This window comes from Hemitrygon akajei, chromosome 2 (assembly GCF_048418815.1).
Source record: "Hemitrygon akajei chromosome 2, sHemAka1.3, whole genome shotgun sequence".
NCBI lineage: Eukaryota > Metazoa > Chordata > Chondrichthyes > Myliobatiformes > Dasyatidae > Hemitrygon > Hemitrygon akajei.
In genome coordinates, this window is record NC_133125.1 from 109,203,019 (window position 1) to 109,229,030 (window position 26,012).

At 41.6% G+C, this 26,012-nt stretch overlaps 1 protein-coding gene across 3 annotated transcripts in view; it reads left to right on the forward strand.

Annotated features, from left to right (window-relative positions):
- The window catches only part of abcc4 (ATP binding cassette subfamily C member 4 (PEL blood group)), a 274,021-nt gene that overhangs the window by 213,079 nt on the left and 34,930 nt on the right, over positions 1-26,012 (forward strand). For 2 of the 3 annotated variants that reach the window (XM_073027133.1, XM_073027141.1), the window contains 5 exons: positions 1,084-1,234; positions 6,428-6,547; positions 11,653-11,763; positions 15,032-15,132; positions 19,377-19,568. In XM_073027133.1, coding sequence (XP_072883234.1) covers positions 1,084-1,234; positions 6,428-6,547; positions 11,653-11,763; positions 15,032-15,132; positions 19,377-19,568 — 675 coding nt within the window. Of the gene's footprint in view, positions 1-1,075; positions 1,235-6,427; positions 6,548-11,652; positions 11,764-15,031; positions 15,133-19,376; positions 19,569-26,012 lie in introns of those variants that run through there. The other variant, XM_073027152.1, reaches the window with a different exon arrangement.

Below are 26,012 nucleotides of genomic sequence, written 5' to 3' on the forward strand. Positions count from 1 at the left end.
GAACACAATATGTTGAAGACGTGGTCACAGACGGAGTTGGTATCACTCTCGCTGTTGGGGTGAATGATTTGGAGAGGAGTTGATGTGGAAGATGCCCATCCACCTAACCCGGGTGTGAGGGTGGGTCATTCCCGAGTGCTGTGCTGATTTGGTGAGATCGAGAATGGATTCAGGCTATGCGGCCCAGGTGTGTCACTGTAGCAAGGCCCGGGTCCTAGGGCAAGGCACTACCCAGTGCTTGCATAATTTTCACGCTGGCCCAGGCAGGCTAGAAAACCCAAGTGTGGCGGTGAAGATTGGGCTGATCTTGCTTGCTCCCCCACAATGTTCAATCCTCTCTCCGGTGGTTATAGTCTCTGCGAGTTCCATATGGCACTTTTGCCCCACTGATGTGATGAACTGAGATTGAGGCGTGGGCCTAACACTCTGGCTGGTCTGGGGAGCGGGTCTAAGGATTCAGTTTAGTTCAGAACGCTGTTGTTTGCATAATGTGTGTGTTTCTTCCCCACAGTGGTTATGGCCTTTCTTTATTTTAATTGGGTTCCTCAAGCTTCTTGCTTTGTGGCTGCCTGTAAGCAAACAAATCTCAAGGTGTATACTTTATACATTCTTTGATAATAAATGTACTTTGATGTTGATGTATTTCCAGATCCCTCTGTAACACTGCACTCCTCAGTGCCCTACTATTAACCATGTATGTCCTACCCTAGTTTACCCTCCTATAGTGCAAAATCTCACACTTGTCTGCATTGAATTCCATCTGCCAATTTTCAGCCCATTTTTCCAGCCAGTCCAGATCTTCCTTGCTGTCTACTGTGCCCCCAATTTTTGTACCATCCGCAAATTTGGACAGGTACTTAAGTTGCCAAGGCACAGAAGGTTATGTTAACTAATGCAGGTAAATGGGATTAATGTAGGTTAATGGCATAGATATAGTGAGCCTTGATTATGTGCTCCATGAGTTTGTAACTTTATCTAAACAGAGTGGTATATTAAAAATCTTCAGTGGATTCTTTCCGATTAGAATTCAACTGTATTGTCAGCTGTTCATGAGATGATAAATGTGTTTGTTTTATTTTTCAGATCTTTCTGCAGATCTTGAGTGTGATAGCTGTGGCAGTATCAGTCATTCCTTGGATACTTATTCCCATCACTCCACTTGTCATTATCTTCTTTTTCCTTCGGAGTTATTTCTTGGAAACATCACGTGATATTAAGCGCATGGAAACTACTAGTAAGTATGACTCAGAAAACTAAATTATCGGTCTTTAAATGATGTTCTGGACACCTTTTATGATAAGTGAAGAAAGAATAAAAAGAATACAGGGAGTGTGGATGGACAGGTTGGGCTGGAGGTGGTGTAGAGAGCTTACTGTACAATGTCAGATTTTTCAAAATGTTACTGAAATTCCAATGATTCTTCCTGTTGCTCATGGTATTGGTGTGCTTTGTAGGAGTTGCTGTTGATCTCAACCAATTATTCCCACTGTTATTCGCCTAAATATGCAAATTTTCACACTTTGGTATGACCAACCAGCATAGGTCTTAAACGGTGAACGGAAGGGTACTGAGGAGTGTGGTAGAACAAAGGCATCTGGGAATACAGGCAGATAGCATCGTAAAGAAAGCTTTTGGCACATTGGCCTTCATAAATCAATGCAGTGAGTGCAGGAGATTGGATGTTATGTTGAAGTTGTACAAGATGTTGGTGAGGCCTAATTTGGAGTATTGTGTGCAGTTTTGGTCACCTACCTGCAGGAAAGATGTAAACAAGGTTGAAAGAGTACAGAGAAAATTTACGAGGATTTTGCCATGTCTGGAGGACCTGAGTTGAAAGGAAAGATTGAATAGGCTAGGACTGTGTTCTTTAGAACGTAGAAGATTGACAGGAGATATACAAAATTATGAGGGGTATAGTTAGGGTAAATGCAAGCAGCCTTTTTCCACTGAGGTTGGGTGGGACTACAACCAGCAGTCATGGGCTAAGGGTAAAAGGTGAGAAGTTTAAGGGGAACATGAGGAGAAACAGCTTCACTCAAAGGGTTTTGAGAGTGTGGAATGAGCTGCCAGCACAAGTGGTCCATACGAGTTTGATTTCAACGTTTAAGAGAAGTTTAGATAGCTACAGTATGTACATGGATAGTAGCAATATGGAGGGGTATGGTCAAAGGCCATAGGCAGTTTAAATAGTATCGGCATGGGTTAGATGGGCCAAAGGGCCTGTTTCTGTGCTGTTCTTCTCAGTGAATCTATGACTAACTACAAGGTCTCATCAACAAAGTATATTTTGATGGCCATCTTTTAGCCATTATTGGATGTCTTTCAGCCAAATCTGGTGAAATTTATCTTTTAAAACAATAATCTTATTATAAAAGTAAAGAGTTGTTGGGTTATATAGTACCGAGGCAGATGCTTTGGCCCACTCGTACTTGCTGATCATGATGCCTGTCTGAGTTGGTTCCATTTGGCACATACCCTTCTAAACCTTTCTTATCCATGTACCTGTCCAAATGTCTTTTACACCTTTATTTATTTATTGGGATACAGTGTGGAATGGGCCCTTCAAGCCAAGCTGCCCAGCAGTCCCCCAGCTTAATCCTGGTCCAATCATGGGACAATTTACAATGACCAATTAGCCTACCAACCAGAACATCTTTGGAGTGTGGGACGAAACCGGAGCAGCTGGAGGAAACACATGCAGTCAGAGGAGAATGTACAAACTCCTTACAGGCAGAAGTGGAAACTGAATCTAGGTTGCCTGTACTGTGAAGTGTTGTGCTAACCACTTCTTCTGACAACTCATTCCATATATCCACCCTCTGTGTGAAAAACTTACACCTCAGGTTTACTTTAGATCTTTTCCCTCTCACTTTAAACAATTTTGGATTCTCCTACCCTTCATAATTTTATATACATCAATTGTATTACCCCACATCCTCCTTTTCTCCGGGGGAAAGACAGTCCCAGCCTATCTGATTGCTTCCTATAACTGAAGCCATCCTGCCCTGGCAACATTCGTGTGAAACTTTTCTGCCCTCTCTCTGTTTTAAATTGCATCCTTCCTTTAGGATGGAGCCTAAAACGGCACATAATACTCTCAGTGGGGCTCACTAATGTCTTGTAGAGCTCTAACATGGCATTCAACTCTTGTACGCAGTGCTCTGACCAATAAAGTTAAGCTGCCCTTCTTCACCGCCCAATCTAATACTTTTGCAATTTTCAGAGAACTATGTACTTATACCCCTATGCCTTTCTGTTCTACAACACTCCCCAGAGTTCTGGCATTTACTGTGTATGCCCTGGCCTGTGTTTAAATTCCTAAAATGCATCTCATCGCCCATGTCTTCACACAACCACAGATCAGAAGGGTGTACCTTTCTAACAGAGATGGGGACACATTTCAGTAGCCACAGAGTGGTGAATCTGTGAAATTCATTGCCGCAGACAAGTGTGGAGGCCCAATCATTGGGTATATTTAAAGGTTGTTAGATTCTTGATTAGACAGGATGTCAAAAGTTACAGGGAGAAGGCAGGAGAATGAGGTTGAGAGGGAAAATAAATCACCCATGGCCGAATGACAGAGCAGACTCGATGGGCCAAATGGCCTTGTTCTGTTCCTAAGTCTTATGCTCTTTTAGTTAGATGGGGTCCTCCTTACATGAGGTATATCGTGTATGTGACAAGAAATGACATACATCACCTACAATAAAGTGTACTGCACAGCAAGGCCTGTGAAAGGCGCTGCTTACACACAGAAGTAAGCTTTAACCAAATTTTTTTAGAAACAATTTTCCACTCAGATCATCACACTAAAAGATTTACTCTTCAATTACTCCACTACAAAATACTCTGCTGTGACTCAAAGCCTTCTACTAACCTCCAAAGATTTCTACCCCCCACCCCCCCATTCTCTCAGTGGTCCCTTCCACAATCATTTCTTTTATTTCTCTCTTCCCATTGAGATCTCTCTCACATCCACAGTACTTAAATACCAGTCACCCCACCCCTATGACCCTCCCTATTCTCTCCTCCTTGGCTTTCTTTTCTCCCCTGCTTCATCATCATTTCTCTCCTCAGTCACAACTTTTTCTTCTGTGTGTAATCTCCTGCTCCTTTTTTGTCAGTTTGCCCTTATCTATGCAATTTCTGTCCCTTCCCTACAATAAAACTCTTCATCCTCTCTTAACCATCAATTCATCTGCGACTTCACCTTCAGGAAGGGCCTTTTTTGCTGAATATGACACAGTGTGCCTCTGGCACAATGTACTGTTCCTGCATAAGACTGGTACAGACCAGTAAACCATAATGCCTTTTTAGATGGTCTGCAATTTGAGACCAATGTTGATATTTACTGGGATTCTAAGCTTGGCATTTTTATTTGTTCTTTAGGTAAGTCACATAATAAGTCCACATCCACCTTTTTATTCATCAACAGTAATCTTATTTTCCTGCATTAGGAGTGTATACTTTGGTGCCTTTTCTATTTAAGTGTCTCTCTAAAAGCCTCTTAAACATAGTGCTTATATCTGATCCCAGCATCCCCTCTGACAACATGGGTCCTCAACTATTCTCTGCTTAAAAAACCTGCCCCTCAAGCCTGCTTTAGAACTCCTTTCTCTCATCTTAAACCTAAGTCATCTTGTTTTTGATATTTCTACCATGGGAAAGAGCTTTCGATGTTAACCTTATCTATGCCAATCATAATTTTATAATCTCTTAGGTCACCCCCTCAGTCTCCTTCACTCAAGGGAAAACAACCCCAACTTGTCCATCCTCTCTCCATAGGTCCTCCAACTGAGTCAACATTCTGGTGAATCTTCTCTGCATTCTCTCCAGATCAATCTGTGGTGTTGTGACCCAAACTGCACGTTATTCTCTGGTGTGGTGCGGTAGTCAGTGTGGGGATTAGTGTGTCAAGTGTGGCTAAACCAGTGTTTCATAAATTGGCAATGTAATGTCCCAACTGTTCCATTCCATGTCCTGACCTGTGAAGGCAATGGTCTCCTTCACCATCCTACTGACTGGTGTTGCCACTTTTGGGGAACTATGGTCTTGAACTTGTCAATTGTAAAATATTTTTGAAATACAAGAAGTTACATCTCAGGTCTCTTTTAAATCTCTCACCTCTTGTATCTTTACCCTCTAGTTTTGGGCTCCCTAAACCTGGGGAAAAAGACTATGACCACCTATCTTATCCATACCTTTCATGAATTAATAAACTTTCATCTTTAGGACTATTTGGGCTGAAGGGCTGTTTCCTATCAGTATTATTCTGTGACATTATGACACTGTTCTTAAAATTTAATTGAATATTGCAACATCTATGTACGTCAAAACATGTTTGACGACAATATTTTTATAGCCTGAAATTATATTTATTATATATCTTTAATAGAGTGATCTGCTGAAACTTGGGCATTCTCAGACATATGCAGTACTGTCCAACACTGCTCACCTATCCATTGCTACTTCAACTTTCATTTACACATATACAGCCCACAAACTGCAGGTGGAGTCTGGTGCTTTATTAGACTTTAATTTACCCAGCCGTCCTGCTGCTCTTCTGAATCACAACCTTTGTGTTTATTGTTTGTACATTTTGTGTTATTTTGCACCTTGGCTCCTTGTCAGACTTTGGTTTTTGTGCAGATTTTCATTAATTCTGTTGTATTTCTTTGTCCTACTGTGAATGCCTGCAAGAAAATGAGAAAATGAATCTCAGGGTAGTATATAGTGACATATATGTACTTTGAAAGGACATGTACCTTTGTAAGCATTAAATGTATTTATTGTGAACTATGCATTTTGTACCAGTATATCCTAGAACAGTGGCAGGTTTATTTTGATTGAAATATTTATTTATTAGCTTCCAAGCACTTTTTTAAAACTGTTCCTAGCTAAGCAGTGAATAGTGGCTGCTTTCAACATGATATGTCCATTTTGTGCTTTCACTAGGCCTTCAAATTCTGGACTGTTATCCTTTCTAGAGTTCCCTGCTGACTCTGGAACAACCTGAAATCATGCTTCAGGTTAACTGTGTACCTGACCAACGTTAGGCTGGAACATAATTGGATGAAAGCTCTTTAAACCACCTGCCAAGTGTGCTTCCCTCTCCCAGAGCACCTCACCACCCCCACCATCCACTTCCACACCAAATCTCTACCATATCTCCCATATCACACCAAAACATGCAAAAAATTATTCCAAAATGTTTTAATGGCAATGCTTTATGAAAATCATTGAAAATGTGTTGAGAGTTTATACCATTAATTATGTTCACAGTTACACCAATGCTCGATATTAAAATCCATAAGAAGTCAACATAATTAATTAATAGTGGTCCTGGGCTTCTGCTTTCTTTATAAATGTAACAGTGTTTAAAATTACTGCAAAAAATAATGATACATGTATTGATTTTGTAATTCAGCTCGAAGTCCAGTCTTTTCCCATCTATCTTCGTCCCTTCAAGGACTTTGGACTATTCGTGCAACAAGAACAGAGCAACAGTTTCAAGCAAAATTTGATGAACATCAGGATCTCCATTCAGGTGAAATAATTCTATGATTTTTATTGTTTCCCCAACTCAGTAATTTAAATGATACTTTGAAAATGCTATATAGATCAGGGAGAATGAAAGAAGAACCTTTTTTTTACTAGAAATAGCCTAGCTAATTTCCTTGAGCCACCACTGCCTGCTTGAAGTTATTTATTTGTTTGTTGCTCCAGATTCCAGCATCTAGTAGTCTCTTCTATCTCCACTAGCTAATTTCCTGGGTGCTTATCTTTCTAATGCATTTATACTTCTTGCTCCCACAAGTGCATAGATATTCAATCAGTACAAGATTAAGCTAAACTGTAGTGTCCACAATAGCGGAATTACTGATTAAATATTATTCACTGTTAGAATAGGACATAATATCGATTTCATTGAAGTGCCATAAGTACTTGTGATCAATTAAAGCAATAATCAATGGAGAGGCATGGTCTTTGAGAGAGAAAAGAAAACAGAAAACCTGTTACAAGAAAAGACTGAAATCTTCAGTGCAGCTTCAGCTACATGGATAATTACTGACAGAACTGGAAAAAAAGCAATGTGATATTTAATTCTAAAAATCAATCATAAAATGCTATTGTATTCCAGAGATTTCTAAACTCAGGAGCTATTTAATCAGGTATCTTCTGTACCTAATAAAATGGTCACTGAGTGTATGTTTGTTGTCTTCTGCTGCTGTAGCTGATCCACTTCAAGGTTCAACATATTGTGCATTCAGAGAAGCTCTTCTACACACTACTGTATGAACACATGCTTATTTGAGTTATTGTTGCCTTCCTGTCAGCTTGAACTAGTCTGACCATTCTCTGATCTCTCTCATTGAAAAGCTGCTTTTGTCCACAGAACTGCTGCTCACTGGATTTTTTTTTTTTTTTGCACCATTTTCTGTAAACTATAGAGACTGTTGGCCATGAAAAATGTAGGAGATCAGCAGTTTCTGAATACTCAAACTACACTCCCTGGCACCAACAATCATTCCATGTCAGTTTGATCATATTTCTTCCCCATTCCGATGTTTGGTCTGAAGAACAACTGAACCTCTTGACCATATCTGCATGCTTTTCTGCCACATGATTCGCTGATTAGATATTTGCATTAGCGAGCAAGTGTACAGGTGCAATTAATAAAGCAGTTACTGAGAGTGACCAACGTCCAGTGGAGCTTAAAAGCAAACCAATAGCGAAGAGAAAGAAACAACGAAAATATTGGAGAATTCTGAAAACCAGCAGTTACAAAAGAAGTCCAAATACCACTTCAATCCAGTAAAGAAAAACTATTGAACAGAAAAGTTTCACCAGAGTGTTTCTTGGATTGGAAGGCTTGAACTATGAGTAGTCATTGGAAAGGCTAGGTCTGTTTTCTCTGGAATGAAGGAGGCTGAGAGGTGACATGATGGGGATGTATAAATGATGAGAGTGATAGAAAGAGCAGTAAGCCAGGATCTGTTTCTGTGATAGGCAAATCTAGAACTAGAGGGCAGGGGGTTTAAGTTAAGAGGGAGGTGTTTTAAAGGAGATCTGAGGGGTAAAATATTCTCATAAAGAGTAGTTGGTCTCTGGAATGCTAAAGGAGTTGATAGAGGCAGGAACAGTCACAACATTTAAGAGCCTTCTGGACAGGTACATGAATGGGGAAGACATAGAAGGATATTGAATTAATTCAGTCAAGTGGAATTATTGGTTGGCGTAGATATAGTAAGCTGAGGGGCCTTCAGAATCAGGTTTATTATCACTGACATACGTCATGACAGTTGTTATTTTGCAGCATTTGCACAGCACAGTACAAAGGTTCATTTATTATCAAAGTATACAACTCTGAAATCGTTCTTATCCAGATAGCCACAAAATCAAAGAATCAAAGAAGAGCAACACAGTCATCAAGCCCATCATCCCCCCCTTCCCCACACAAAAAAATGAACAAAAATGGAACAGGCTTATTGACCATGAGTCCCCCTCTCCCTCACAAAAAGGACGAGAACGATCAGGCAAAAAACAGAAAAAAAATTAAACACTATAAATAGAAAACAATACATCAAAATATACTATAAAATATATACTGTAAGTCAATATATACTATAAAAAGAAATATATATAAAACATTAAATAAGTAGTTGCAAAAATAGTGGGGTATTGTTCATGGATTCATTGTCCATTCAGAAATCTGATGGTGGAGGGGAAGGAGCTGTCCCTAAAATGTTGAGTGTGTGTCTTCAGGATCCTTTACCTTGTCTCTGGTGATAGCAATGAGAAAAAGGCATGTTCTGGGTGATGGGAGTCCTTAATGATCAACGCTGCCTTTTTGAAGCATCGCCTTTTGAAAATGTCTTTGATAAGAGGAATGGGGCTGATCAAGTTTTCAACCTCTGCAGCTTTACACGATCCTATGCGATGGCCTCTCTATACCAGGCAGAGATGCAACCAGTTAGAATGTTCTGCATGTAGATTTGTAGACACTTGCTGGAGTTTGATGAAGTCCCTCATGGGAGGCTAGTCCAGAAGATTAAGATGCATGGGGCCCATAACACATTGGCTGTTTGGAATCAGAACTGGTTTGTGTAAAGAAGACATAGGTTGGTGGTTGCAAGCAAGGTCTTATTTGAGCTGGAGATCTGTAATTCGTGGTGTTCCTCAGGGATCTGTGCTGGGACCTCTGTGTTTGTATGTGAATAAATAAATGGGATGAAAATGTAGGTGAGTGGATTAGTAAGTATGCAGATAATACTTAAACCACTGCGTTGCTTAGTAATTGTTGCTTCCATCAGGGCAGGGCCTTTCTCACTTTATCCTTTAAAATTGTTCCGATCGTTGACCAACTGTAGCCTAATGCTTTTCCAATGACCGATGGCTTTATTATTTCCACTTCATTTTCAATCGTGATTGTGATTATTTTCATGAACAGAAACACTGCTGATTCAGAGCTCCGCTGCCAGATCCTAATGTCCACCGCACCAAGACAGGTTAAATAAGGTCTGGGGTTCCGCTGGGTCCTAAGGTCCAGCGCACTGAGACAGGTTGAATAAGGGACTTGAGCATCCGTGATTTTTGGTATCCGCGAGTGGTCCCGGAACCAATCCCTCACGGATAAGGAGGGCCGACTGTACCAAGATTGGTGGAGTTGAGGATAGTGTAGAAGACTGGCAAAGAGTATAGCACAATGATCCGTTGCAGGTATGGGTAGAGAAATGGCAGATGAATTTTAACCCAGATAAATATGAGGTGTTGCACTTTGATAGGGTAAATGCAAGGAGACAGTACACTGTTGAGAGCAAGACCCCTAACAGTGTTGCTGAGCAGAGAGATTTGGAGCCCAAGTTCATACCTCCATGGAAGTACACAGCTTGATAGGGTGGTTAAGAAGACTTATGGAATGCTTGCTTTTGTTAGCTGTGGAATTGAGTTCAAAAGTCCAGAGGTTATGTTGCAACTTTATAAAACTTTGGTTAGGCCACATCTGGAATATTGCATCCAGTTCTGGTTGCCCCACTATAGGAAGGATGCTGAGACTTTGGAGAGGGTGCAGAAGAGGTTTACCAGGATGCTGCCTGGTTTAGAGGGCACTTGCTATCATGAGAGGCTGGACAAACTTTGGTTGTTTTCTTTGGAGCGGTGGAGACAGAAGGGAGATCTGTTAAAGATTTATAAAATTATGAGAGGCACAGATAGAGTAGACAGGGAGCATCTTTTTCCCCGGGTTGAAATGTGTAATAATGGAGGACATGAATTAAGAAGAGAGGGGTAGGTTCAAAGGGGATGTCAGGGGTAAGTTTTTTACTCCTGGAATGCGCCGCCTGGTATGATGGTAGAGGCAAATACATTAGAGGCTTTTAAGAGCTGTTTAGATAGGCACAGGAATGTGAGGAAGATAGGGGGATATGGACATTATGTAGGTAGGAGGGATTAGCTTTTGGGGGCTTTGATTTATTCTTTAGCTGGTTCAGCACAACATTGTGGGATGAAGGGCCATTCCTGTGTTGTACTCTTCTGTGTTCTTTGGTGACATACCAAATCTCCTCAGACTCCTAATGGAATATAGCTGCTTGCTGCTTCATAATTGCATCATTATGTTGAGCCCAGGATAGATCTTCTGATATGTTGACACCCAGGAACTTCAGACTGCTCACCCTTCGCACCGCTGACCCATCAATAATGACTGGTGCGTTTTCCCTCAACTTGCCCTTTCTGAAGTCCCCAATCGGTTCCTTGGTCTTACTGGCATTGGATTGAAGGTTGTGTTGCAACAGCACCCAACCAGCCAATCTATCTCATTCGTGTACACTTCCCTGTCACTACCTGAAGTTCTGCCAACGATAGTTGTATCAAGGTGAATTTATAGTTTGTGTTTGCGCTGGGTGTAGAGAGAGTAAAGCAGCGAGCTAAACACCTGTCTGTGAAGTACATCGGTGTTGAGTGTCAGCAAGGAGGAGGAGGCTTTTTTCTATGTTGGACAGATGTGACTTTATACTTTAAGATGTTTCTTCCTCACACATTTGAAATAGGGAGTCAATGTCAAAGCATGTATGTAGGCTGGCTCTGCAGAAGTGGAAGCTTAGAAATCATTGCAATTAGGCATTGCTTTCTGATGGAAAATACTGTCTAGTTTTGTAACAGGTAATTCTAATTCTGGACTCTTTCCAAAGCACCAATGGCCCAGGAGCTCCACACTAATGAAAACCAAAGCATGTCTTCACATATTGCACAAAATGGAAGCATGATTATTGGAAATATGGACATATCATGTACAGTAGTTACAGTATGTTTCAGTGTATGCTTTGTTCTCGGGTTAATTGGAGTTTGCCTCAATTGGAATCGTAAACTCCCTTTAATAGAACCTAATAGAAATAAACCATTGTTTGTGTTCTGAGTCTAAATGTTCAGTTGCTTCTATCTGTGTGGTCACTGCTGAACAAGTAACTGATAATGTTGCATGTAAAACTCAGGAGAATAGTTCATTAATATCAGTATTATAATATTTTAATATCAACATTTAAATTACCTGAATTATGCATTGTACACAGAACTGTATTCTGAATTGTTTTGACGAAATGATAAAGAACATGTCATTGATTTTTATCGGACTTTTATTTCCCATTTTCTCTGCAGAAACGTGGTTCCTTTTTCTGACTACTTCACGGTGGCTTGCAGTTCGGTTGGATGGTCTTTGTGCAATTTTTGTCACAGTGGTTGCTTTTAGTTCCATTTTCATTGCAAACCGTGAGTAGGCATTTCAGCTTTTTTTTATGGATGTAATTATAATTCTGTAATCCAGTTTTCTTTTACTTTCTGCAAGCAGATTTACAATTAAGCTAGTTTTCTGTTAAAATGGTTTTTATTTCTATTTTTGTTTTACATTACTTAGCAAGATTGAGCTGAATACAGATCCTGCAGTTTGATTAAATAAATCTGTAATTGATGTAACCAATTCAGTGTTATTAAACTACAAGGTTTTATGATTTGTTATATTGAATTTACTGAGTACATTGAGCATTTTTTTTGTGTTGAGAAACCAAGATCAAGAGTAGGAAACTGTGCAGAGTGCCACCAAAGCTAAACGTGAAGAACCAGTGTGATTCTCTACAGTATTGTGTATAGTCATAAAGTTGTTGAGCACAGAAATGGGTTATTCAACCTACTATGAAAATGCTGATGCTTTTTACCCAATCTACACTAAACACATTTGCCCTTAGTAGATCTGTACTCTTCGATGCCTTACCTAATCAAGTGACCGGTCACCTACAGTTGAGGCACATTCCCAAGAGAATTAAAGAAAGCATAAACAAATTCAGAGCTCCCAGGATGAAAGCAATACATAGGAACTTACGTTGACACAAAATAATCTTCTTCAAAAAATTAAATCCACTGTGATTCAATGTTGTAAAACAATAAAACATGAAAACTTCCCAGGGGAGTGAATACTTCTTACAGGCACTGTACTACCTTGAGATTTATTTTCTTGCGGGCATTTAGAGGAACAAAGAAATACAATAGAATTTAAGAAAACCCACATAAATAAAAACTGACAAACAACTAATGTGCAAAAGAAGACAAATTGTGCAAATAAAAAATAAATAACACTGAGAACATGAGCTGTGGAATCCATGAAAGTGAGTCTGTAGGTTGTGGCATCAGTTGAGAGTTGATGCAAGTGAAGTTATCCATGCTGATTCAGGAACCTGACAGTTACAGGGTAATAACTGGTAGTGTGGAACCTAAGGCTTCTGTACCTCCTTCCTGATAACAGCCGCAAGAAGAGAGCGTGGCCTAGGTGGTATGGGTCCTTCATGGTGGAAGATGCTTTCTTGTGGCAGTTCTCCATGTAAGTGTGCTCAATGGTGGGGAAGACTTTGCCTGTGATGGACTGTGCTGCATGCACCACTTTCTGTAGACTGTTCTGTTCCTGGGCATCAGTGTTTCTGTATCCAGGCAAAATGCAACCAGTTAAGATATTCTTCACTATACATCTATAGAATCACAAACACGAGGGAATCTGCAGATGCTAGAAATCTGAGCAACTCACACAAAATGCTGGAGGAACTCAGCAGGCCAGGCAGCATCTATCGAAAAAAGTATGTTGACATTTGGAGCCGAAATCCTTCGGACGACTGGAGAAAAAAAGCTGAGGAGTAGATTTAAAAGGTGGGGGGAGGGAAGGAGAAATATCAGGTGATAGGTGAAACCTGGAGGGAAACATCTATAGAAGTTAGTCCAAGTTTTAGGTAACATACCGAATGTACACAAATTTCTTTTAAAAAAACGTAGAAATGCAGTAGTGCCTTGTTTGTAATGGAAATTATTTGTGGGACACAGGACAAATCTTCTGAAAAGATCACACAGTGTAATTTTAAGTTGCTGACCCTCTCCACCTCTGAATCCCTGATGAGGACACATTGATGGACCTCTAGTTTCCTCCTCCTGTAGTCAATAATCAGCTATTTGGTTTTGCTGACATTGAGTGAGACTGCTGATTGACCACTCAGCCAGGTTTTCAATCTCCCTCCTATATGGTGATTCACCACCACCTTCGATCCAGCCAACGAGTGTCGTCAGCAAACTTAAATATGGCATTGGAACAGCTCTTAATCGTAGGTATCAGCAAGTAGAGTTAGGGGTTATGCTCCCAGCCTTGTGCTGGTGGTGATCGTGGAGGAGCTGTTGCCAGTCTGCACTGACTGGGGTCCACAAGTGAGGAAGTCAAGGATCCACTGGCCAAGTGAGGTATTGGGTCTCAAGTCTCAAAGCTTAGTGATAAGTTTCAAGGGGATGATAGTGTTGAGCTGTAGTCAATAAAGAGGATGCTGACGTATACATTTTCAATATCCAGGTCTTCCAGAGCTGAGTGTAGGGTGAATGAAAGGGCATCTGCTGTTGACCTGTTAGGCAAATTGAAGTGGATCCAGGTTGCTCCTCAGGTAGGAGTTGATATACCTCATGACCAACCTCCCAAAGCACTCCATCACAGTTGATATAAGTGCAACTGGACGATAGTCGTTGAGGCAGGTTACCATGTTCTTCTTGGGCACTGGTGTGATTGAAGCCTACTTGAGTGGGTGGGTACCTCAGACAGCCAAAGTGAGAAGTTAAAGACGTCTGTAAATGCTCCAGCCAGTTAATTTGCACAAGTCTTCAGTGCTCGGCCAGATACGTGCTCCGGGCCAGATGCTTTCCGAGGATTTGCCCTTGTTGAAGGATGCTCTCATATTGGTCTCAGACACTGAAATCACAAGGTCATCGGGGTGTGTGGGGGTTCGTGAAGGTGCCTCCAAGTTCTGTTAGTAAAAGTGAGCGTAAAACATTGAGCTCATCTGGGAGCGAAACCTTGTTGTAATTTTTGCTGCTTGGTTTTTCTTTGCAGGAGGTGATGACATCCAAACCCTGCCACAGCTGTTGAGCACCCTTCAATTTAGTACAGAATTGCCACTTACCTTTTTTATTCTGAGAGGTGGTTGATATCTGGAATTCTTTGCCAGAGAAGGGATGGAAGTGGATACAAATACTATGTTTAAGCAGCTTTAAGGCAATTATTTAATTAGGGAAACAAAAGCATATAGTTCTAATGTGGGCAAATGGGATTAGTGTAGATAGGCAAAAGATTTGGTGGATTGAAAGGCCCCTTTTTGTGCTGTGCGATACCAACTTTATCAAGCAAAAAAAGGTCTGCTTTTGACAAGTGCAAAATTCTAAATACGAACAAAAATCGGGCTTTTTACTAAAGGATCAGAGATCAAGCCCAGAGGCACAGAGTATGAGTAAAGATTAGTTATTATTATAAGAGATAGTTACTGATCAGCACCTAAGAAGATATAAGGCTTATTTCTTCTTCTGTGTCTTCAGTTAAGTTAGATTCTTCAACAAAAGTTACACTTGTGTAAATTGACAATTGCATTTCCTGCATTACAACAATGCCGATTTCCTCCAGTGTTTTTCAGTGGTGAGTACGAAAGGTGCCCTTTTTGACTGCAGGTGTTCTCTCTCCTTCTTGCAGAGTTGGATGCAGGACAGGTCGGTTTAGTTCTGTCTTATTCTATCACACTAATGGGAATGTTCCAGTGGGGCGTACGGCAAAGTGCTGAAGTTGAAAATCTGGTAAGATTGCTTTTAAAGTATTTTATGCAGCAAGTTAGAAGAATGGCTCAGTTCCCGCTGCTGACTGTAAGGTCTTTGCAGGTTCTCTCATAGTCCGCGTGGGTGTCCTTCAGCTGCTCTGGTTTCCTCCCACATCCCAAAGGTGTACGGGTTAGGAGGTCAATTGGTCACTTGGGCGTGTAAGGGCAGTGCCAGCTTATTGGGCCAGAAGGGCTGTACCATGCTGTATCCCTAAATAAATAAATGCAGTGAATTAATTAACTTGCATAGAGTTTCCACTTTGTTACAATCCAGGCACAAATTGCACCTGATCTAAGAGTATTGAGTTTCTTCTCAAATCGTGCGCATAACAGCAAATGCAAAATTTCTCCTAAATCATTACTTGAGTAAAGCTGTTCCTGGCTTCTAGCCGGGATGCCTGTAATGAAGCTCAAACCACGGCTTGTGCAGGTCAAAGATGACCTGGGATTCAGGTTGGCTGGCATTTATATGATTTCCCTGTAAATGCAGAATAGCGTACATTGGCCAGACAGGACGCATAGAGAAAACCCACATAAGGAGCACAGGAGGTGTATCCATTTGGGTTATCCAGAGAAATCAGTGGTAGCAGAACATTGCATTCGCAATGGCAATAGGATTGACTTTGATAGCACAAAACTACTGTGCCATGCCAATGGCTTTTGGGACCGCCTGGTAAAGGAAGCCATTGAAATAAAACTAGAATAAAAGAGTTTTAACAAAAATGTGGAAAGCATAGAAAGGGTGCAAAGGAGATTTACAAGGATGTTGCCTGAATTGGGGAGCATGCGTTATGAGAATAGGTTGAGTGAACTCAGCCTTTTCTCCTTGGAGCGCCGAAGGTTGAGAGGTGACCTGATAGAGTTGTACAAGATGATGAGAGGCATTGATCGTGTGGATAGTCAGAGGCTTTTCCCCAGGGCTGAAATGGCTAGTATGAGAGGACACAGTTTTAAGTTGCTTGGAAGTAGGTACAGAGGAGATGTCAGGGGTAAGTTTTTTACGCAGAGAGTGGTGAGTGCGTGGAATGGGCTGCTGGCGACGGTGGTGGAGGCAGATACGATACGGTCTTTTAAGAGACTCCTGGATGGCTACATTGAACTTGGGAAAATAGAGGGCTATGGGTAAAGCCGAGGTAGTTCTAAGGTAGGGACATGTTCGGCACAGCTTTGTGGGCTGAAGGGCCTGTATTGTGCAGTATGTTTTCTGTGTTTCTGTAAAATTCTCACTCTTATTAAGAACTGGAATTTGATTGTTAAAAGTTAAAGTGAAAGGAAACCTGATTGGATGAGGACCAACCAATCAGGAGTGATGGGCTACAGGGTGTAACTACCACTGGGTAAGACATGCCCAGGCATCATCCCTGATGAAGATGGCAGAGTTTGGAATCAAAATGTCGGTTGTAATTGATACCTGTACCCAGCTGGAAGCCCGAGAAGAGCTTATTCATCATATACGCCAGGAAAGCACTGGATCCTTTTTCGTTTCTTGAGGTGTTCACAAAATAACTTGGTGCTTTGATTAACACGGCTGAAAATGGATTTACTTTAGAAACAAAGCTAAACATTTTAACTAGTGTTAACCAGATTTTAAACTCTGGGAAAGAACTTTAAAAATATTAAGAACTGGTTGAATTGGAGCACAATAACCGATTTATTTATCTTACTCATTTTACTACTTCAGTTATATTAGAAAACATTTAAAGTTTGCATGTTGCATTTACTACATCGTAAGAATCTACTTTATATTCTAAACAACACACACAAAATGCCGGAGGAACTCAGCAGGTCAGGCAGCATCTATGGAAAAGAGAGAAATCACAACATTTCAATCCGAGTCCCTTCATTGGGACTAGAAAAGAAGATGAGAAGTCAGAATAAGGTGGGGGAGGTGAGGAAGAAATACAAGGTGGTAGGTGACAAGTGAAACTGGGAGAGGGCGAGGAGGTGAAATAACGAGCTGTGAAGTTTACAGCTGAAAGAGATAGAGGGCTGGAGGAAGGGGAATCTGGGGAGGATAGAAGATCATGGAAGAAAGGAAAGGGGGAGGAGCACCGGTGGGAGATGATGGGCAGGTAAGGAGGTGAGGTGAGAGAGGGAAGTAGGAATGGGGAATAGTGAAAAAGGTGGGGGGGGGGGGTGCAATAACCAGAAGTTTGAGTAATCAATGTTCATGCCATCAGTTTGGAGTGTATCCAGAATGAATATACGGTGCCCTCAACTGCATAGCTTCCATTTTCAACATGTCTGCCCTCACCCCATCCTCCTGCCACCAAACCAGGGAAAGGGTTCCTCTTGTCCTCAGCTACCACCCCACTAGCCTGTGCGTTGAGCACATAATTCTCTATACCTTCCACCATCTCCAGAGATCCCACCACCAAGTACATCTCACCCTCCCCCTTTCGCTTTTTGCAGGGTTCACTCCCTGTGCGACTCCCTTGTCCATCCGTCCCTCCCAATGATCTCCCTCCTTGCAAGTGGAACAAGTGCTACACCTCCCCCCTCTACCATTCAGTGCCCCAAAACTGTACTTCCTGGTGAGGTGACACTTCACCTCTGAGTTTGTTGGGGTCATATACTGTATCCACTGCTCCTGATGTGGCCTCCTGTATATCGGTGAGGCCCATCGTAGGGTGGGAGATCACTTCACCGAACACCCATGGTCCATCTGCCAGAAAAAGCAGGACCTCCTGAAAGCCACCCATTTCAATTCCACTTCCCATTTCCATTCCCACACGTCAGTCCATCGCTTCCCCAACAGCCATTATGAGGCCACACTCAGGTTGGAGGAGCAACACCTTATATTCCACCTGGGTAGCCTTCAATCTGATGGCATGAACAACGATTTCTCGAAGTTCTGGTAATTGTCCACTCCACCTTCACCATTCCCCATTCCTGTTCCCTGCTCTCGCCTTACCTCCTTACCTGCCCATCATCTCCCTCTGGTGCTCCTCCCCCTTCCCTTTCTTCAATGATCTTCCATCCTCTCCTATCAGATTCCCCCTTTTCCAGCCTTTTATCCCTTTGACCTATCAGCTTCACTAAGCAGAGATTCGAGTGATAGAAGACACGTGAAGAATTGATGAAAAGATGTTTAAGGTAGTGTAGTTTGCTGAGGGGAGTTAAACACAAATGACAAAAGAACTTGCCATCTACCCAAACTGTCCATACATACTGAGCATGCCAGATAACTGGAAAATGATGAATATGATGCCCTTATCTAAAAAGGAGTACGAACATGCCAGGCCTCTCAGATTTATATTTGTGATGGTGAAGCAAGTAGAAAAGATTGGCTTGAGAGCCTCCAGTCAAAGGAAAGCCTGCAAAAAAATTCCTTGACTAACCGGACTGTATTTTTTAATGGGATAACAAATAATGGAATATGTTAGATGTTCTCAGTAGAGGTTCCCAAAAAACAGTTTTCGAAAGTCTGACATAAAAGGGTTTTTACTAAAACTGAGGCCGGTGAGCTAAAGATGTCGATAGGATCATTGATAAAAATTGATTCCGGGGCTGAAGTCAGGTTCTGCTCAATAGTTACTCTTTGCAGACTCGAGCATTGTTCAACCGGAGGCAGTATTACAACCTCTGAATTTAATTTTTTATACAAATTAGAGAATTGGATGCGAGTGTAGAGAATAAAACCTCATGATTTGCAGACAATACAAGTTTGGAGGTGTTTTCGGTGCTGAGGGAAATAATGATAGACTGTAGGAGGGGATGAATAGGCTGGGAGAAAGGTCAGTTGCATAGCAGATGAAGTTTGATGCAGGGGAGTGTGAAGTAATATATTTTAGCAGAAACATTAAGTGCAGGGTAATTGACAGAATTGTAAGGTGTGCAGCAACAGAGGTTTTTGTGTGCAGTTGAGTGCCAGTCTTTGAAAGCAGCAGGATATGTTGAACAAGCATTTTATGAAGCAAGTACCCCAGGCAGCAATGGAGAACCTATTTTTGTCATTATTATCATCTAGCATGTGCTGCGTTTTTTTCTATCAGTCAAAATCTTTTATTGGAGCTCACCTTACAAGCACCAGTGGAGCTGTTCCTTTTTTCTTCCTTGGTGTGCTGAAATTTCTCGTCTAAAGTAATGCAAGGAAGTTGAAGCATGCATATTCTTTTCATAGCCAAGTGTTTTATTTAAATGAACTGGTTGTAGTAAAGCCTTGTGTGAAAGGAAGCATCAGCGAATCGCATGACATTTTTAAACATTCTCTCATCCTTGTAGATGACATCAGTGGAAAGAGTACTGGACTATAGTGAACTTGAAAGCGAGGCGGCCTGGGAATCTCGAAAACCGCCACCGGGTGACTGGCCAAACCAAGGCAGTGTGACATTTGAAAATGTCAACTTTGGCTACAGTCCTGATTCTGAACCTGTTCTTAAGGACCTGAATCTAACAATCAGACCAAAGGAAAAGGTAAGCAAAATCGGTCATTATTTGAGAAGTTTCATTAACATCTGGACAGCCAAGATGCATACATCAGGATGTTCTTTATCAATTACAGCTCAGCATTTTATACCATCATCACCTCAAAACTAGTCAATAAGCTCTAACACCTTGGCCTCAATACCTCCTGGTGCAATTGGATTCTGGATTTCCTCACTTGCAGACCCCAGTCAGTTCGTATCGGCAACAACATCTCCTCCATGATTTCCGTTGGCACAGGCGCACAACAGATTTGTGTGCTTAGCCCCCTGCTCCACCCTCTTTATACCTATGTCTGTGTGGCTAAGTACAGCTGCGACACCATATTCAAGTTTGCCGATGACACCACAGTTGGGAGCCACGTCAAAGGTGGTGATGAATTAGCATACAGGAGGTATGAAATTGAAAATTGAAAATTTGGTTGACTGATGTCCTAACAACTGCTCACTCAATTTCAGCAAGACCAAGGAACTGATTGTAGACATCAGGAGAGGGAAACCAGAGGTCCCATGAGACAGTCCTCATTGGAGGATCAGAGGTCGAGAGGGTTAGTAACTTTAAATTCCTGGGTGTTACTATTTCAGGGGACCTGTCCTGGACCTAGCATGTAAATACAATCACAAAGAAAGCATGACAGCTCCTCGACTTCCTTAGGAGTCTGCGGAGATTTGGCATGTCATCAAAAACTCTGATAATCTTCTATAGATATATTGCAGGGTGCATTGACGGCTGCATCATGGCCTGGTATGGTAACACCAATGACTTTGAACATCAAATCCTAAAAAAGGTAGTAGATTCAGCCCAGTACATCACAGAATCACAGGTGAAGCTCTCCCTACCACAGGGTACATCTGTGTGAAGTGCTGTCGTTGGAAAGAGCATCCATCATCAGAGATCCTCACCTTCCTGGCCGTGCTCTTTTCTTGCTGTTGCCATCAGGTAGAAGGTACAAGAGCCTCAGGACTTGCACCACCAGGTTCAAGAACAGTTACTACCCCTCAACCAATAACTATACTCACTTGCCCATCAATTGAGGTGTTCCCACAACCAATGATCTCACTTTATGGACTATTTATCTTGTTACTTCACGTTCTCTTCATTTATTGTGATTTATTTGTATTTGCATTTGCAGAGTTTGTTGTACTCTTGTTGATCTTTCATTGATCCTGTTATAGTTAGTATTCTATAGATTTGTTGTGTATGCCCTCAATAAAATTATTATAAGGGTTTTATATGGTGACATATGTATACTCTGATAATAAAACTTACTTTGAACTTCAATGAATTTATTTAGAGATGCATCGTGGAATAGGCCCTAATGGCCCTTCTAGCCTCTCCACCAAGCACCCCCGACAACCCCGGTTTAACTCTACTCTAATCACAGGACAACTTACAATGACCAATTAACCTACCATGTATGCCTTTGGACTGTGGGAGGAAACCAGAGGACCTGGAGAATATCTACACATATCATGGCTAAAGAAATTCCTCCTCAACTCCATTCTAAAAAGACATCCCTCTGTTCTGAGGCTATGTCCTCTGATGTTAGGCTCTTCCTCCATAGGAAACATCCTCTCCACGTCCACTCTATCAAGACCTTTCACCATTCTTCTGGATTCTAGTGAATACAGGTCCAGAGCCATCAAACGCTCTTCATATGACAGGCCATTCAATCCTGGAAGTTAGAAAAATCGATGCTCATGCCATTGAGTTGGAGGCTACCCTGGTGGAATATGAGTTGTTGCTCCTTCAACCTGAGAGTGGCCTCATTATGACATTAGAGGAGACCACAGACTGACATCAGAATTGTCTTGATAAAAGATGAACAGCGTGGGTAAAGTTAACACACATTAATTTACAGGAAACTCCAGTCATGGAGTCATGGGACTTCAGCCCAACACCAGCACATGTTGACGTTTCAGGCTGAGACCCTTTATCAGGACCCAAAACGTCGACAGTGCTTCTCCCTCTAGATGCTGCCTGACCTGCTGCGTTCCACCAGCAATTTTTGTATGTTGCTTGAATTTCCAGCATCTGCAGATTTCCTCTTGTTTACCAGCACATGTGACCAGTTTACCAATGCCACTTCTGGTTCTGGGTGAACTGTCTGTATTGCACACTGGGAACTCAAGATTTTTATTATGTATGCACATTATAACACATCTTCACCCTTTCTAAGACAAAACTAAATACAATACTATGTCTTCATAAACCTGCAAGCAACAATAATGCTTACCAGTAAATATATTTACTTGTAAATTCAATCATAATGAGCAAATACAGTCCATTATTCACGCATCAAATCTCAGTCAGTGTCTGAGGTGGTTCAATGATCCTTTTTGGTCTGCTATTTGTCTCCAGAGATGTATGGCCTTCACTTGTTGTGTTAGTATTAGTGTCTTTTTGAGAACTCTGAATACCAAGTTCTTTTTTCACATCTGCTGGCCATTTGGTGTACTGACTGGTTATGTCTCACAGCTGTGTGTTGAAATTGTGGAAGTAGACCAACCAGTTCCTCCTCAGAGGTCTTCCTCACACCGTCTGGATCGGATAGGAATGTGGACAATTTCCTCTTGCACATATCCTTGCATGGACCATGTGCTGAAATCGTGATCTTGGATTCGTACTCGATCTCAAGGTTTCAGGACTGGTGGGCTTTTTGCAGACTTGTCGTGATACTGTTTCTGTTTTTCTTTCCCTTTCTCTTGAGTCTATTTGACCCGTGTGCTCCTTGAGGTTTCAACAGGTCTTCGCGCACTGGAAGGTTGGCACGTATGTGTCAACCCATCAGCATTTGGGCTGGTGAAAGGTCACTGTGCAGTGCTGCACTTCTGTAAATCATAAGACTTGTGGAAGTCCTCTCATCTGTCTTTCACTTTTTTTATGAGGGCCTTCATTACCTTGACTGAACTCTGCTTGGCCATTAAACTTTAGGTGATTAGGTTTGAAATTGTATGTCAAAACTTTCAATCATTGGCAAAGGACTTGAACTCACAGCTCGAAAATTGTGGACCGTTGTCTGATACCACGTCACATGGAACTCCATGCTTTGTAAACAGAGCTTTCTGGAAGGTGATAACCGCTTTGCTGGATGCTGCTTGTAGTGTTGCAACTGCTGGGTAATTGGGAAAAGTCGTCTGTTACGACAATATGACTTCCCATTACAATCAAACAAATCCACTCCAACTTTGAAGTATAGCCTAGCAACACATACAAAATGCTGGAGGCACTCAGCAGGCTAGGCAGCATCTATTGAAAAAAGTACTGTTGACATTTTGGGCCAAAACCCTTTTAAAGTACAGCCTGTCTGGTACACGGTGTGTTGTAAACGATTCTGCTTACTGCGTTGGTCTGTAGGTAAGGCATATCTCACATGAAGTATTGGTCTGGCTGATATCCTGGTTGATCCTTAGTCAGTACATCACTTCCTGAGCTCTATATTTACATTTTTTCCTCACCAGGAGCTCTTCATGTATCTCCTTGTGTAACAACACTGGAATTGCATATCTGTTCCCTTTGAAGACCATATCCTCACTACTGACAGTTCAGCTGTACATGCACAATAATCCCGAATGCACATTGGATAGTCATTCTTAGTTGCCAGCCATCCTTTCTGTATTGACTCTTAGAGTACTTTCATTGTTTCATCTGTCCCTGCTGCTGTCCTAATCTTCTCTGTTCTTTTGGGAGATACTGGAATGGAGGTGACAATCACATCAATGTAGGCCTGTATATCACTTCTGACACAATGTTATACTTGTTCTTGATAAAAGACAAACAGCAAGAATAAAGCTAACATATTTATTTAGAGGACACTCTAGTCATGGCTTCAGCCCGACAGCAGCATGTGCGACCAGTTCACCAACGCCACTTCCGGTTCCTGGTGAACTGCCCGCATTGCACACTGGGAACTGAAGTTCTTTATTATGTATACCCATAATAACACAGGAATGGGAATGGGGAGTAGAATTAAAATGGTTGACCACTGGGAAATCCTACCTGGAGCGAAGGTGATTGACAAAACAGTTGCCCAATTTACGCTGGGGCTCACCAGTGCAGAGGACACTTCACTTCTAGATGTGTAATTCAATCATCCAGGTATTGAAGGTTATGGGCCAACTGGTGGAAGAAGAGAATAATATAAGCAGGTGCCCTCTGGCCTGATTCCATGCAGTATAACATTAACATTTGATAATAATTAGATGTGGGGATTTGATCAGACCATACCTGATGCATTGTGTACAATTTTGATTTCCTTACCTATGAAACAATTGGCCTGCTATGATAGCTTAGCGGTTAGTGCGACGCTATTACAGGTTGGGGTGTTCTGGAGTTCAGAGTTAATTTCTGGCACCTTCTATAAGTACCTTCTTGTACATCCTGTCTGCCTGCCTGGGTGTCTTTCAGGTGCTCTGGTTTCTTCCAAGTCCCAAGACAGAATGGTTAGTAGGTTACCGGGTAATTGTTCATTGTAAATTGTCCTGTGATTAGGCTTGAGTTAAATAGGTGGGTTTCTAGGCAATGTGGCTCATTGGGCCAGAAGGGCCTGTTCTGTGCCATTTCTCTAAATAATTAACAAAGATTATGCATCCTACAGCTGGTATATAGTGAAGAGTCACCAGGCTAATTCCTAGTATGGTGGGTCTTATGGACAACAAGGAGTTGAATAATCTTGGCATCTATTCGTCATCAGAGTTAAATAATAAAAGGTGATTTCACTGAAACATACAAAATTCATAGCTGACCTGGGAGAGTAGGTACAGGAGGATGTTTCCCTTACTGATGTGTCCGGAGCTAGGATTCATAGTCTCAAGATGAGAGGTAGAACATTCAATGTTCAGAACTGATCATTACCGAGATCTCCATAGCATTCCCTGCCTTGGGCGCCAAGCTGTTGTCCGGTTGGCCTCCAGTCCATTTTACACAAAGGACATTCAGTGGTCAAAGAGTATTTTGGAATATTTTACCTGGGAGGGATGTGGCAGATCAATCATTGACAGCATTCTAAACTATAATCAACCAGAATATTAGAGGAATCAGGGGACATGGGAATATTCTTACAACATTTAGAAATGGGCACAATTTGACATTGGTTTAGCTGTTTTAGTTTGTATAGAACTTTATAGGGTTGGGAATTATGGGGTTGAATTTCTAGCCCTTTATATCCCAATCAGCCGACTGGTGGCTCAGTGACATCAGCGCTGGACTCTGGAGCGAAGGTTCCCGAGTTCGAATCCAGTCGGGCCACTCATATATCATGATTTACAACCCAGAGATTGGTTTTCTTATGAGCATACTCTTGTGTTAAGCCATAATGCAAATGACAACAAACTGTGCAAATACAAGAGTAAAGAAACACTAATAATAAATAGGTAAGCAATAAATAGTGAGAACATGAGAGGAAGAGTCCTTGAAAGTGAGTTCATAGGTTGTGGGAACATTTCAATGATGGGGCAAGTGAAGTTATCCCCTTTGGTTCAAGAGCTTGATGGTTGAGGGGCAGTTAGTGATCCTGAACCTGGTTTTTGAGTCCTGAGGCTCCTGTACCTTCTTCCTGATGACAACAACTAGAAGAGAGCATGTCCTGGGTGGTGGGGGTCCTGGATGATGGATGCTTTTTTTCTGCAACAGCATTTCATGTGTCCAGTGGTTGGGAGGGCTTTACCTGTGGTGGACCGGACGCTATCCACTACTTGTTATAGGATTTTCCATTCAAGGGTATTCCATAACATGCTGTGATGTGGCCAGTCAATATACTCTCCAATACACATCCTTCGAAGTTTGTCAAGGGATCATGTAAATGTATGAACATAAGCATTGATTCCTCTGGCACCCATTAGTTAGTTCGCCATACTGAACAGATCTTCTTTGTCCCTACCTTCTGCTTTCAATCACTTAACTAATCTCTATCATCATGTCCATGGTTTATGGTTTACCTCATAGTCTGGTTATGTTAAGATCACAACAGTTGCCTCCAGACATGGAGCAAGGGGAAGATCAGCAACTAAGCAAGGCTGGCAGGTTGAAGACAAGCATCGTGATGGCCAGGAAGAGGAATGAGATGAGATGTAGAAGATTGTCAGTCCAGTCCTCAATGCCGTGGTCTCCATATGAGGCTGCCCCAGCGGACTTCATTTGCATACTCATCAACTATATTATTGTATACAAGAATTTTCAGACTCTTCAACAATTTGTGCAATAACCCTCTACATAGAGCCTACTTGAAATTTGATCATTAGCAGCATTTCTTAACCTAATTCTGAAGATAACCATTATTTAGCAGTCATTGAATCAATATCGGCCCTCTCTTAGCCAGTGTACAGTGTTTTTAAATCAATAAAATGTCACTAGACACTGAACATATTGATAATTAATCAATTTTTTGATGTACTCTTCAAAAGGATATATTGAGAAAGTGTTCCTGACTTGCTTAAT